Source organism: Gobio gobio (genome assembly GCF_949357685.1).
Source record: "Gobio gobio genome assembly, chromosome: 21".
NCBI lineage: Eukaryota > Metazoa > Chordata > Actinopteri > Cypriniformes > Gobionidae > Gobio > Gobio gobio.
In genome coordinates this window covers 17,701,988-17,716,689 of record NC_137117.1, presented here as the reverse complement: position 1 = coordinate 17,716,689, position 14,702 = coordinate 17,701,988, and the positions used below count along the sequence as shown (strand labels likewise).

Genomic DNA, 14,702 nt, shown 5'->3' with positions numbered 1-14,702 from the left:
GTCATCTTTATCACCCTAGTAGAAGACTGTCTGCTTAACATCTGCTCACACTTTATTTTGATGCTCCCCAACAGACATTCTACTGACTTATTCTACTAACCCGAACAGTCTACTAATACTCCAATGAGAGTTAGCAGACATGTAGTTGCAAAAGTTACTTCTAGTTAGTAGAATGTCTACTTTGCTTAAGGGGACCTTCTGGGGTGTCTTGAAACTTTTGTGAAAATGCTCAAAATGGCAGTGGCCGGCGACTTTAAAAATCAAAAACAGTGGCGAGGAAAGAGTTAATGGATCAGTTTTAATGGAGAATTCCGTGTAAAGATCTGCATGGAAAACATCTTCAGGTCAGGGCAGAAACTCTTACTATAGTCTCTCACGCCGTTATAAATACATGACCCAGATACCACAGCCTTACTTAGATTTCCTCAACCTCCACTGCCAGCTTCACGTTGTATTCTTTGTTCCCTTGGTGTTCACCACTGTTATGATTTCACAAGTATCTCCTCAGCGGTGACACAGTTGAAAAATCTAGCAATGTGCTACAACGTGGAGGTAAGAAAGAAAACAAAAGGGTCGTGCATATCCAAACCCAACACGTTGTACTTCACGCTTCCGAATGAATCCGTTCTCAAGCAGTCCAATTAAAACACACACGCATGTTTTGAAATAAATTTATAGATTCTCAAATTAAAATAAACGCTTGTGCAAGGTTATAACACTGACAACAATTAAGGTTTACTGAACAGAACATTCATTTCATAGAGAATTTGTTCCTAAAACTGTGCTCTTCTTGCTCTTATGAAGCACTGGTCATCTCTTTGGTTGTCATTCACAGTTGTTCAACCAAACATTCTCACTTAACAGACATTTAACACGATTTATTTTTAATGATACACCCTAGAAATCGACTGATGGTGACGTTATTTCCATGGAAGACTGGGTGTTTGATACAGCACGGATAAATGATCAGTCGGCATCTCGACAATTACAATGTTCAACGTTATTTGAAGTCATTTATAAATGCCATGAACACTTAGATAAGGCATTGAAATGGCTAAATAACAGTTCGCTATGCTTGTATCCTGTAGCATGAATAAAGTAGTGTTTAAACCGACATTAATGTAGCAACAAAACAAAAATGGCACAGTCTACATGAGCAGGCACAATCTGGGATCACTATTAGGGAACAACAGGCTGACTTCTTCCATTTGGATTTCTCCAAAGCCCTGAGTTTGCGTGAATGCATCCAAAGAAAGCAAAAGCATGCTAAGTATCATTCGAAATTCACCTTTGTTACAATACGCTACTTCTATAAACAAAGTTTAGTTTGTTGTCTATAAGGGTACACATTTAGATGGGAAAAATACTTTTAACTGTATAATTTATTATTCATTATATTTACAGTTGTGATTGAAGCCACAAGCCTCGATTGTGACTTCTTGAGATGAATATTATCAATTCAGTGCAGCGTGAAAGTCAAATAGGTCATTGCAAGCGTGTTCAAATTCAATTTAATTCTCACTATATTCAAATCTAGTTGTATACCACTGAAAATAATATTGGCTTAAAACTGTAAGAAGCTGCGCATTTACAGCGAAGCAAGTAAACAATGTTCGTGCTGTGTGTTTTAAAAACTGAGGTAACAAACCGAAAAATGACTTTGTGTGGTAATCAACAGCGTGCAACATTTCACCTAAAATATTCCTTTCACTTTAAGTAATAAGTTCTTCAGATTTGGCCCCAACAAACTCAGAGTATGCAAACGAGATGAAACCCTAATGTGTGTTTGCTCCTCAACTTCTAAATCTTCCCGTTCAGAGCTGCGGAAAATCAATTCATCTTCATTCACAGTCAAAAAAGCAACCGAAAAGGAACATGTTTAAGGTGCGATACCTCAAATGAACTGAAATATTGTCTAAAAGTAAATGGTATCCATCGTACCATGTGATCTAGTGATGCGATTTGTCATGCGATAACCGTCTAAAGAGTTTTCGGGAGTTTCAGATGCAGATGGAGTCCAGTGTGACGATGCACCTCACGTTTGATGGATCTCGTGAAACATGAGCTCGCGGGGTATCCTCGTCTCGGGCCCGTACAGTTTGCCCGCTCTCCGCTCAAACGCCGCCACCATCTGCTTCACCACCTCGTCGAAAAACACGGTGGCCAACTGCGAATGAAGCAGCGAGCGGAACTCGAACGAGATCTGGGGGGAAGCCGGTGACATCCAGAGAGAGAAAGAGAAGACGTTTACAGACATGGTAGGTTTGCTTCCTAACAAACACTGACTCTTTGATAAAACATCACTCAGCAGTGCCACCACCATAGAAACGGCTGCCGTCCACCAGTGTTATTATTAAAAAAACGTTTGAAAATGTAGAAATAAACAACTCAATTGAAATCAACATTAAGTTCAATACACTAAAATATTAAAAAAAACATGCATTTTGGTTAAAGGGTTAGTTCACCCAAAAATGAAAATTGTCATTATTGACTCACCATCATGTCGTTCGACACCCGTAAGACCTTCGTTCATCTTCAGAACACAAATGAAGATATTTTAGTTGAAATCCGATGGCTCAGAAAGGCCTCCATTGACAGCAATGTGAAACTCACAAGACCCATAAAAGGTACTAAAGACGTCGTTACAAAGTCCATCTCACCACAGTGGTTCTACAATAACTTTATGAAGCCACGAGAATAGTTTTTGTGCGCAAAAAAAAAAAAAAAATCACAATAACGACTTTATTCAACAAGTTCTTGTCTTCCGCCTGGACCTTTGACGTGAACTCGCGAAGCACCGCGACGACACATGACCCAGAAGCGAGGAGCTTTGTTTGCAAGCAGAGGAAGACGCGCCGTATCTAAGCTGTTGAATTCTACATTGATCGTGCTTTAGGCCTTGGCGTAGTGCTCAAAATGGGGCTAAAGTGTGCATTTCCTGGATGCCCGAACCTTGAGAAACGAACAAGTGCACGTCAAGGTGCCTTATCAAAGACGCAAAATGAAAGTCCTATTCTCGCACATGCGTCGTGGTGCTTCGTGAGTTCACGTCAAAAGCCCAGGCGGAAGACAAGAACTTGTTGAATAAAGTCGTTATTGTGATTTTTTTTTTTTTGCGCACAAAAACTATTCTCGTGGCTTCATAAAGTTATTGTAGAACCACTGTGGTGAGATGGACTTTGTAACGACGTCTTTAGTACCTTTTATGGGTCTTGTGAGTTTCACATTGCTGTCAATGGAGGCCGAAATAAGGTCGTTATTTCGATTTTTTTTTTTTTTCGCACAAAAACTATTATCATAGATTCAAGTCAAGTCAAGTCAACTTTATTTATATAGAGCTTTTAACAATGTAGATTGTTTCAAAGCAGCTTTACAGTGTTAAACAGGCATAATTTTATTCAGCTGTATAGCCATTCTAGAGAAAACGCTGATGTCATCAGTTCATTTCAATTATCATTCAGTGACAGTGTGGGCTTTAGATCAATAATTAGATCAGTAATTTAGTTTATATGGTTAATTTATTTTATTAATTCGATTTATTTCGATGTTTAGTTGAAAAATTTAGTGTCCCCAACTGAGCACGCCAATAAAGTTATTGTAGAGCCACTGTAGTGAGATGGACTTTGTAACGACGTCTTTAGTACCTTTTATGGGTCTTGAGAGTGTAAAGTGCCATTGTGCCAATGGAGGCCTTTCAGAGCCATCGGATATCAACTAAAATATCTTAATTTCTGTTCCGAAGATGAACAAAGATCTCTTACGGGTGTCGAACAACATGAGGGCAAGTAATTAATGACAGAATTTTCATTTTTGGGTGAGAAAGAAAGACATCTTGGATGGCATTGGGGTGAGTAAATTATCAGGAAATTTTCATTTCGAGGTGAACTAATCCTTTAAAAAACGAACACTTGAAATTAAATCGTCGTTATAAAGACTGCCTACAATGACAGAAACCAACTTTGGGAAAAAATCAAATTACACTTCAAAAATTGTTTTAGTTTGTCCCGCGTCCAGGGCCTGAAATTAACACCCGACCACACGCCAAATGCGGATGAAAAAAGCCAATGAGAATTAAATGATTCATTGGGCATTTTGAGAGGATGCGACAGCTGTTTCGGAGCGTTCATTAGATCAGAAAGAAGATGAGGCCCTTCTCTGACTACATTTGGATGTGCGAGTATTAAACTGTTGGTGAGATGGGACGAGATTAGGGCTGCAACGACGCGTCGACGTCGTCGATGACGTCGACTACGAAAATACGTGCATGAAATGCGTCGACGCGTCGGCGGCACATTATTTACGTTCTAGAATGGAACAGAAGATCTAGAATAATGGCAGCTTCTGCTCCCGGGCATAGTGAAAATGATCATTTATCATATAAAGCCAGACCGCGACATTCAAACGTGTGGGAGTACTTTAAACAGAAGCCGAATAAAACTGTGCTTTGTTCGCTCTGTAACGCCGGTTTCACACTGCGCGCGGTGGCAGAGCAGGAGCTTTCACACTGCCAGTCAGTGTTGCCAAGTCCCGTTTTTTTCCGCGGAATTGGGCTACTTCTACACTGTTGCCGCGGGCTGTGTCTCATGTCCGCGGGTTGAAGCGATCCCAACTATGTGATATTTAGCCCCGAGAATGAGAATTTTAGCAGGCAGCCCTGCAAAAAAACACACATATTTAACCCCCCGAACGCGATGTTTCCCAGAGAACCTCCCCGAAACGCGATTGGGCTTGTTTTGGGATAGTTTTGAGAAACGAATGGGTGGGTTTTGTTGTGAAAACCTGGCAACCCAGCTGCCAGTGTTCTCTCGCGCAGCTGAACCGTGGCGCGTGTATTGCAACAGACGGTCACATTTTCCGGGGTTCTTCTCCGACCCCAGTACGTCTCGTGCTTTTATTTATTATGGGCTGCATATATCTCCTGTTAATGCGACCTGGTTCCCCTCTGTCCCAAACACATATGCATAATAACATGCTGTATATAGGTAGTTTACATGATTAAAGTAACATCAAAGTTAAGATATGCCTCAAGCTTTAATCATTTAGATGTGTTTTTGAAGTTTGGGCAAAAACTTCTGGCAGCTTTAGTCGTTGTTTATGCACATGTATCTTCAAAATAGACGACTAGTTATACTATATTAAAACTATGCTGAAAGCTCCTGTATGTGAACCGTTTGCAGATAAATACAAGTGCATTTTCGTTTACTATTGACACAAATCAATAAGTAAATCATACTCAACTACTATAGTAAACAACTTTTCCTAATTAGGCCTACTCTGTATACATTTTATGATGAATAGTATCATTATATATTATGTTTAAAAAGCTTCTTGTGTTCATATATTTCATTATAAAATGGCATACTATGTACACTACCCTTCCTGAAATACAATTAATATTGTCATCATTCATTGATTTCATGTTAAAATAATATACAAATTCACTACCCTCTTTGAAATACAATAATCAGTAAAAAAGAATCATAAGATTAATCCGGAAAAATAATCGTTAGATTAGTCGACTAATCGAAAAAAATAATCGTTAGATTAGTCGACAGAAAAAATAATCGTTAGTTGCAGCTCTAGACGAGATAATAATGCAACGCTGACGTAGGCTACAGTACAATGACAGTTGCACAGGTGTGTGTGCGTCGTGTGCGTGTGCATGTTGGGAGTTAAATGTCCGGTACGCGGTAACTTTACCACTAATAATAATATTAATTTAGTTCTGTTTAACCGTTCCTGAACTTGACTAAATCAGCCATCAACACAGCCGTGTGAGCTACAGTAGGGCTATATCTGGACTCAGATTAGCAGCAGTCAGTATGACTGTCTGTGACACGGGAAATCAATGAATAAAAAGATGTATATTATAAGAGTTATTATTACTTATATTGATTTTGTTAATAACTTGACAGCACTTAAATGTGTATTCTTACAAGTTAAAGAACAATGTTTGTGGGACAAGTGGATTTTTGAAGGGGCAAGTGAAAGAATTTTATAGACAGATTAAAACATCAATAACAAAAAACTAGGGAATCAACAAAATGCAAAAATTATTCTGCATTAATTTAGCGTGGCGATCGATAGTGGATAATAATATATGGCCTAATGTATAATAAACTGATTAAGCAAACTTTCGACCGACCGCCTTCCCTGTTCAATTTATGAAAAAATTGTTGAAAGTTCCCCTGCCGATCGAAAGACTAACGCGACCAGGTAGGCTTGTCATGATGTCACATACGCATCTTGAGTTTCACTTTCAACATTCACCACTTTTCCACGGAAGACGGTCGGCCGAAAGTTTACTTGATAAAGTTTTAAATATGGATATTTTTCTTACACAAACGCATCGATTCGCTTCATAAGGCCTTTATTAACACCCCAGAGCCGCGTGGAGCACGTTATTTGACGGACAGATGCACTTTTTATGGACTTCAAAAACAGAGCAACTATGAATCCAATTCTAATGCTTGGATTTGCCTGGACTTTTGTGATATAACTCAGATTTTATTCGTCTGAAAGAAGAATGTCATATACACCTAGGATGACTTGGGGGTGAGTAAAGTATGGGCTAATTTTCATTTTTGGGTGAACTATCCCTTTAATACCAGGTGTAAACAGGGCCTAAAGAAAGTTAAAAATGTACAAAGCAAAATAGGTCCCCTTTAATTGTATGACAGTTTTCTGTGTTTGGAAGATTGTTTCACCCTCCAAAACTGTAGAAATCTCCATTTTAGGAGGTTCTACAGAAAGTTCTGCAAGCTTGACAGATCTAGCAACAATAAACTTAAGAGTGGTGGATATCTATGGTGGTTAACTGGATGCAAAAGTTTGTAAATGGTACTTACAGAGAAGTCTACCGTACATGTGCGAGGATAGCCAGGAATACCAGGACTAAACCGCCATATTGTCTCTAAGTGATTGAAGAGTTTACCATCCGAACACACCGCCTGAAATGGGATGGGGTGAAGAAAAATTAGCTATGAATTCTTACTTTGTGTTACTGAAGGTGTTGAAATGCACACACAGGATGACTTACTTTGACGAGATGTGGACGGACGTGACTTATCATAGAAGTGTATCGCTCAACAACCGGAGGAAAGCCCACTTCCAGCTGGGCTTTGGCGTGACCGGCCCTTTTAATGATGGTTTGGGACTTTTTACACCACGGTACAAAGTGTTTGTAGTCATCCACATTGGCTACCACCTCGTACATTTCTTGCATCGAGTACCTAAAGACCAAAACACAGGTACATCTTTCCAATTTCAAAATCAAGCAGAATCTCAAATTGAGAATAAATACAAAAACTTTCAAAAATATATGAAATAAAGCATAAATAAAATAAATGACAATTAGATATGCTGTCTTGGCGACCAACTGGAATAAAATATACTTAAGGTGAAGTACTAAAATTAACAAAAAACTGTATTATAGCTAATATTAAAAACACTGCATTAAAATACACAAAACAAACACAGATGTAGCTATTTTTACATATTGAACTTTATTTTTTACTGTACTATTTATTTATTTCTGTATATTTATGTCCCTGACTGTATTAGGTCTATTACAGCTGCCCTGCCTCCACTAGATCATTATAGCTCTATTAATTTACACCACAAAAGCTTGCCTTCAAAGAGGAAGTGGTCATTGTTCCGGATCAGACACTGGGGGCGCAAGCATTAGTTAAGGAAGGGTAGAAGAAGTCAACTTACCCTAGTATTCTCCTCTCTGAATACTCTTTTCTCTTTTTGGTGAGGCTGATGAAAGATCTCCTGTGAGGAGTGGGAGTCAAATCCACTTCCGAGAGACAGAGAGTGCGAGGATAGCGAGTCATCAGGATCCCGCAGGACGACAGGTGTCTGATGAAGAGGACAGATTTGAGACGCAAGATTCTGTTCAATACAGTGCATGTGAAGGTACCATGGTTCTGCGATGGTTATACCATTATACTATGATACCAAATGATTCATGGAACTACCATGACACATAACCACAAAACATGGTATTCCAATTTTATCAAGCATAAACCATGAGTCAAATTTTAATCTGTAGTCAAATTATGCAATTTAAGAATGCTACCCCAACCATGGTATTATTCCTCCAAAATACCACATTTACTTCATGCTACTACTGTAAAAATCATCATAAATCGCCTAGTATAAGAGTAAATATGGTAGTCAATGGCTGCCGCAATCTACTTGATTACAAACATTCTTCCAAATATCTTCATTGGTAAATTTTTCTAATGGCAACCATATAGGCCACGAGTTTTCAAACTTTATGATGCCAAATATGATGAACCTTTTATGAGGGACCCCCTTCCTAAAAGCCATCTATATATTTTGTATGTATGAATAAGATAAATAGTACGTGTGACATTATAAATACAACATATTGTTCCCAAACTTAAATCGGCTATATAATGTTGGATGTATAAACCTGAAGAACATTTTCAATTAAAAATATTTGTATAAACAACTTTCACAATACATGCATGTGTAAGCGGTTTACACACTGCGTTAAGAATGAGCAAGATAAAGGGGACTAGTGAGAAAAAACTCACTAGAAAGATACAAAGCAAACATATACAATTCTGGAATGTGTGTGTATGGCAAACAAAAAAGGAAATAAAACATTTAGAATTATCAGTAGACTTGATCCATTTTTGCTTTGTCTTTTTATTCTCTGAAATTTTCTGGGGACCCCTTAGAACCTTTTGGGCGACCCCTGGGGGTCCACGGACAGGCCACACACACACAGTAGTATCGGGGTAAAATGGTCACCATTACAAAAATAACAAAGCTTTTGATACTGACTTCCCAACATAATTACGGTTCTATTGTAACTGGTATTTTAGAGGAAATGTTACTATGGTAATTTTGTGAGGTGCGTTTTGTTCAGCGATGTGACACGTCACTCGTTCATTAAAAGCCTCTTATGTCGTGTGTGTATGTAATATTTGTATGTTTATATAATATATAAACTGTAAGTGTGGTATTTTACCTGATGGACCAGTGCTGTATTGTCTCTCTGCATTTAAACGGGCTGCTGGAGCGACACGGACCAACGGCCGCTATTTCCAGAAAGTCACTGAATGTCCGAACACCCATCGGGATCCTCCGGGCTCCCCCTGACACGGCCATCAATAAAATAGCGTGACCTTTCCAATGTGTGTACAGTTATGCCGAATAATATTGAATAACACGATTAACACGGTGATAAACAAACACGCGCTGTCATCTCTGTGTGAATAAACGAGTCGGCTGTTTTTCAGTGAGCGCGAGATCCTTAAGTTACTAGTATCATATTTTGACTTCAAGACAAACATCTACTGAAACAATAGTCCTTTCTCCTGCTATTCCTCCGACACCGATTGAGATTAAACCGGTGAAGCTTTCATAAGCTGCCGGTTGTGTGGATGTGGAACACACTGTTCTGATGTATGACCGTGCGCGGACAGGTGCAGCTGCCGCCAACTGGACCGGAGGAGGACACAATGTTACATAAACACTAAAATATTAACATTTCAATTCTAAACTGGCGCATTCTGTTTGAATCGTCGTAATACATGACATATGTAGATAAAACCCATGATATTAACGAACAGATATTAATAATCGTATTAAGAGGGGTGCCATTTCATTCCAACTCACTAGGGGACGATGTTGTGCGGTTTGAGCCCATTTCATAATACAAGTTTATCACTTGCGTTCTTATTACATTCATAAAAAAATAGAAATGTTACTAAAACCTATAAATATAGAGTATTATAGTATTTATGTATATTTTGAATAGCTTGTTTTATTTTAATATTAGTTTGTGTTTTAGTAATTTTGCTATGCGCTTTTTAGCACTTTTATTTATTTCAGTTTAAGTTTAAGATTTTCATATAATACTTATATTTTTATTTTCGTTCAGCTTTATTTCAATTAACAAAAAATTTAAGTAACAATAACAACACTGTTGAAGACTTGATAAATTCACTTAAGATAATTAATCAAACGTAAGCCATTTCTAAATAAGGAATTCTTAAAAAAGAAGTCTTTTCTTGGGTCATGTTGAATTTATTATATAAAAATTACATAAATAATATGGGTGACTATAAATCTGCCGCGCTGTCATGAATGTGCATATGGGATGATGGGAGTTGTAGTTCTTAAAACTGCCTGAACTAGTTAGGCAGAAGTGCATGGTAGTTGAAGTGAAAGTCCGTTTGCGTCCAACCTCACAACGTCGTGCATTTTGCGTTCATGAACTTAAACCCTCTGCTGGAATGTCCACATAGACGGACGAGAAACACATTTTGAGTGATACAAAGTCCTCGAGTGGGTGAGTTTGTATGTCAGCGGCGTAGCAACACAGCTAGTTAACTTCCTGTGTCAGTGTGGCTTTAATGCTCCTTGTAGTTTATCTAGGCGTCTTCGTTTTATAGCTAAGTATATCCATTTGTTTCCTTATCTTTTTTAAATCGTTTTGTTCCTAGGCAAGTATGTAAACATGTTCTTGCATTGCAATTTAAAAACTTGTATACGAATAGTAATTTATTCCAGCAGCCATTACTCCAGTCTTCAGTCACATGATCCTTCAGAATCAGAAATCCTTCTAATATGCTAATTTGGTCCTCAGTTATTATCGAATATCAGTCATGGTTCTTATTATTATCACAGTTGAATATCTTGCTACTTAATTTTTTTGTGGGGTTTTTTTCGGGATTCTCTAATAAATAGAAAGTTAATTGAACAGAATTCATTTGAAATCTACATTTTATGTAACATTAAAAATGTCTTTACTGTGACCTTTGATTAATAGGTGTCCTTGCTGAATAAAATGTATAAATGTTTTTTTTTTTTTTTTTTTAAATCTTCAAACTTTTGAATGATAGTGTATCACTAAACAGTTAATATAAATTGTGATGATATTACACTACTTTTACTTTATTTTTGATTAAATAAATACAGCCTTAGTGAGGAGAAAAAGAAGGCTTCTAACAAAATCATTAAAAAAATTCCATGGAAATTAAACGATTTATGATTACATTTTTGTCTTTTCAAATATAGGAATATGGATTCCGTACATTGCAACTGGAATAGAGCAAAAGGTGATCAGGTATCCACTAGGTCCAGACCAATGTCAGACACCTTATCAAAACTGGCTCAATTGATCACTTGCATGGAGTACAAACCAAAACCACAGGCGTCTTCCTCCATCCGCAAAGACTGCGGCCACGAACTGAATGGCCTTGTGCATCAGCAGGAAAGAGAGCATGCCCTACAAAAGCTCCATTGCTGTGAACGCTGTGGCCAGAAGTTTGATTTGCTCTCTAGTTTGCAGCTACACAAGTGCCCTGGCGCCTCATCTATGTGCCAGATGTGCAGAGGGAAACCCACGAGGAGTTCTCAGTGCCCTTCCTGCGGGAGCGAACCTTCAGGCCCACGTCGCCCAGAAGATCCCTTTAGTCAAGACGGCAGCCCCTATGCGTGCGCCCCATGCGGACAAGCCTTCAGCCACAAGCAAGAGCTGCTGTACCACCAGCAGGCCGGAGGCTGTCAGCCCGCAAAGACTCACAAACCTCCTTCACCGTCCTACGCCTCCTTGCCACCATCTAGCCCAAGCGACAGCGAGTCTCTTTCACTTTCATGCACTTTGTGTTCCAGAACGTTCCGTTCTTTTGCTGGACTCTCCTGCCACATGCGCTTATCCCCTGCACATATAAAAAGCAGCACAAAGACGTTGTTTCAATGTCGTTCCTGTGAGAAATCATTTCTTAAGATAGCACTGCTCCAACGGCACAGGAAAGAGGAACACCGTCGCAGAACGAAGAAGAAGAAAGTTCTCCTCTCAAGTACGTTGTTTCCATGCCGTTCCTGTGACAAATCATTTCCTAAAACATCAATGCTCCACCGGCACAGGAAAGAGGAACACCGTCGTGAAATAAAGGAGAAAGTTCTGAGAAAGGAGAACTCGGGGAAAGCTATCAGGAAAAGGCAGAAAGGTAAGACGTACCCATGCCGCCAATGCGGAGAAGAGTTCCCGCACCATCTGACGCGCCGGGCGCATTTCAAACACTGCACCGCTTCCCATCAGACCCAGACTGGTGCTGACGCAGCTGGGTTCGACCCAGAGGCACCTAAGGATCTCAGGTCTTCCCAAGAAATTCGACCAAAGAGAGGTAGACCGAGGACCAAAAATCTACCTGCTCTGACGAAAAACAAGCAAGAGGAAGAAGTGGAAAGGAATAGTCAGGATGACAACGATGAAGACGAGGATGGCGAGTATCCTTGCACGTCATGCGATAAGGTGTTTAGCTCCAAAGCTGCTCTGCGCGTGCATGAGGAAGTCCACGAGGAAGTGCCTAAAGAAGTTCAGCAACCAGCCGACACGTGCAGGTGTTGTAGTGTGTGTGCAGGTGGGATTCCCCTCTCCGTGATTCCAGAAGATTGTGAACAGAAGGTCTATCACTGTGTGCCATGTGACGAAGCCTTCATAGCCCTGGACGCTTTTCTAGAGCACTGCCAGAAACATCTGCTACGTGAGAATCGAGATGAATTCAGTGATGACTGAAAGAGCTTCCATTTTCTTTTCTTTTTTGAAGGGAATGGTTCACAAAAAAAAAAAGAGCCTTTGCATATTTAGACAAAAAGCACAATTAAAGTGCTCCAAAAACGGTTGAAAATAAGTTTTTTGGGGGCCATTTCAAAGAAAAAGCTAAAAGAATATGGGTTTTTATGACATGAAGGTGAATAAATAATTACAAAATTGATTATTTAAAGGTATAGTCAACCTGCAGATGGAAATCTGTCATCATTTACTCAACCTCGTGTCGTTCCAAACCTGTATGACTATCAACACAAAAAAAAGGTATTTTGAAGAATGTTGATAACCAAACAGTTTCCGTTCCCATTGACCTCCATTTGTTTTTTGTATATACAGTATACGCCATTGGAAACTGAAGCTGTTTATTTACCGACATTCTTCAAAATGTCTTTGGAAAGACGTGGTTGAGTAAATTATGATTCATTTTTGGGTGAACTATCCCTTTAAGGGCAGGGAAATTCTTCTGCGGATGCTTTAGGCTATCAGGAATTACATTCATCAGGCATTTTTGGTTTGGGTAAACTGTCTAAATATTATCAGTATTGTACAGATTTTGATTTCTTTGGTTCATGAGGTATTATGTTGTATGGTGTAAACAGCATAACTCGCTTCCACTACACTGAGCCAAACTCCCTGACAAATATTAGAGGCCTTTGATAATAATGACAAGCCAATATTATTTTGTCAGATACGGGTATTCGTTAAAACCACTTCTACTACTCAGCAATTCTACTCCAGGATGAATGGTTTTCCATACTTTCATACAGACTTAGAGGACATACAGTATATCCATTATATTACTGTGAAAATATGGTGATTTGATTTTTTACACACACACACACACACACACACACACACATGCAGCATGTCTGTTTTCTAAACGGCCAGTGCCTTTGCTGAAATGCAAAACGAATGTCCTTGTTGTTATCTGCCAAGTTGTGGAACATATTATCTTTGAGATGTGGCTACTGAAGTTGTACAGCCTGTTTTATCTGGCCTATATTGCATTTTACTCGAGCATTGTGAAATGTATGTTTGTATTTCATAAGGGAAGCAAAGTAAGCTTTATTCTTATAACATTTTATAGTCAAAATACCACACAGTCTGAGAATCTGTATTGAGGTTTGCTGCTGAACATTGTGCTTAGTCTAACATGTTAAGCTGTAGAAGCGTTACAAATATTAGCATGTTTTATATACATTATATTGTATGCTATCAGACCAAATATTGCAGTTAGCAATTAGATAATATATACTGGAGCATGAACTATGTGCAGAAATGACACCTCAGATCAGTCACATTAGGTGAATCATGCTACAGGAAAAAGTACATTTTTGTTTAATTTCTTTATCAGGGGTTCTTAACCTTTATTAATCTTCATTTCTTTTTTTTCATTCAACACTTCTAACATTTTTTCATCCTGATAGCAAAACATAATTTTTTTTTGCACTGACTATTGTTTTTTTTTTGTCTTTAAACACTGTATAAAGTCCACTTTATGGCTCATATTGTACATGAGTGCTTATATATATATATATATATATATATATATATATATTTCAAAACTTTTATTATTAATATAGACTGGAGGCATTTTGAATTTACATTAATCTACATTAATCTCTGGGTGTGTTTACTAGCAGCTACCTCCAGTTTCATCTGCTTTGTCCCAAGATGTGTGATGATTTTTTTTTTTTTTTAAGTTTGTCTGAAAATTTACCTCGTCACATTGAAATGGTTTTTGAATAAATTGTTTTTTAAAGGTTTGGTAGTAGTTGCTGTTATGTTTGTTGCTTTAAAAAAAAAAGACAAATAGGACGAATACATCATTAAAATTTGCTGTAAAATCTGTTGCTGAACACGGTCGACATTACATTGTAGTGTCGCAATGTTATTGAAGTTTTTCCTCCGCCACTGCAGGGGGCGATATTGCACATGCACACTGTACAGAAAATCCCGCGACCTCAAACACGCTACTTCCTGCACTTCACACATTCTTCTTTCCGTTGTTTGAAACGTGTTTCAAACGTTTTTGTTTCACAAAAAGGATCTTACTAACTAGATAAACATGAGCAAAGCACACCCACCTGAGCTGAAAAAGTAA

At 38.5% G+C, this 14,702-nt stretch overlaps 3 protein-coding genes across 4 annotated transcripts in view; 2 read left to right on the top strand and 1 right to left on the bottom strand.

Annotated features, from left to right (window-relative positions):
- Window positions 1–283: 283 nt before the first annotated feature.
- On the bottom strand, window positions 284–9,675 carry coq10a (coenzyme Q10A). 2 transcript variants are annotated; one of them, XM_079802437.1, is made up of 6 exons: window positions 9,008–9,441; window positions 7,717–7,863; window positions 7,040–7,232; window positions 6,849–6,950; window positions 2,497–2,533; window positions 284–2,203 (listed from the first exon to the last, which is right to left on the bottom strand). In XM_079802437.1, exons 1-6 carry the CDS (start codon window positions 9,145–9,147, stop codon window positions 2,115–2,117), a joined length of 708 nt encoding a protein of 235 aa, XP_079658563.1. In that variant the 5' UTR covers window positions 9,148–9,441; the 3' UTR covers window positions 284–2,114. The 2 variants fall into 2 exon arrangements, with proteins under 2 accessions (XP_079658563.1, XP_079658562.1); XM_079802436.1 differs by lacking the exon at window positions 2,497–2,533 and having other exon boundaries at window positions 664–2,203; window positions 9,008–9,675.
- A 497-nt stretch (window positions 9,676–10,172) lies between these two features.
- LOC307117336 (uncharacterized protein) lies at window positions 10,173–12,689 on the top strand. Its single transcript, XM_079802130.1, has 2 exons — window positions 10,173–10,333; window positions 11,062–12,689. The coding sequence occupies exon 2, from the start codon at window positions 11,066–11,068 to the stop codon at window positions 12,563–12,565; it is 1,500 nt and encodes a 499-aa protein (XP_079658256.1). The 5' UTR covers window positions 10,173–10,333; window positions 11,062–11,065; the 3' UTR covers window positions 12,566–12,689.
- A 1,874-nt stretch (window positions 12,690–14,563) lies between these two features.
- snrpg (small nuclear ribonucleoprotein polypeptide G) overlaps window positions 14,564–14,702 on the top strand; it is a 6,140-nt gene continuing 6,001 nt past the window's right edge. Inside the window, exon 1 of the mRNA XM_079802434.1 lies at window positions 14,564–14,698. Within this exon, the coding sequence (XP_079658560.1) occupies window positions 14,667–14,698 (32 nt within the window). The 5' untranslated portion in view covers window positions 14,564–14,666. The remainder of the gene's footprint in view (window positions 14,699–14,702) is intronic.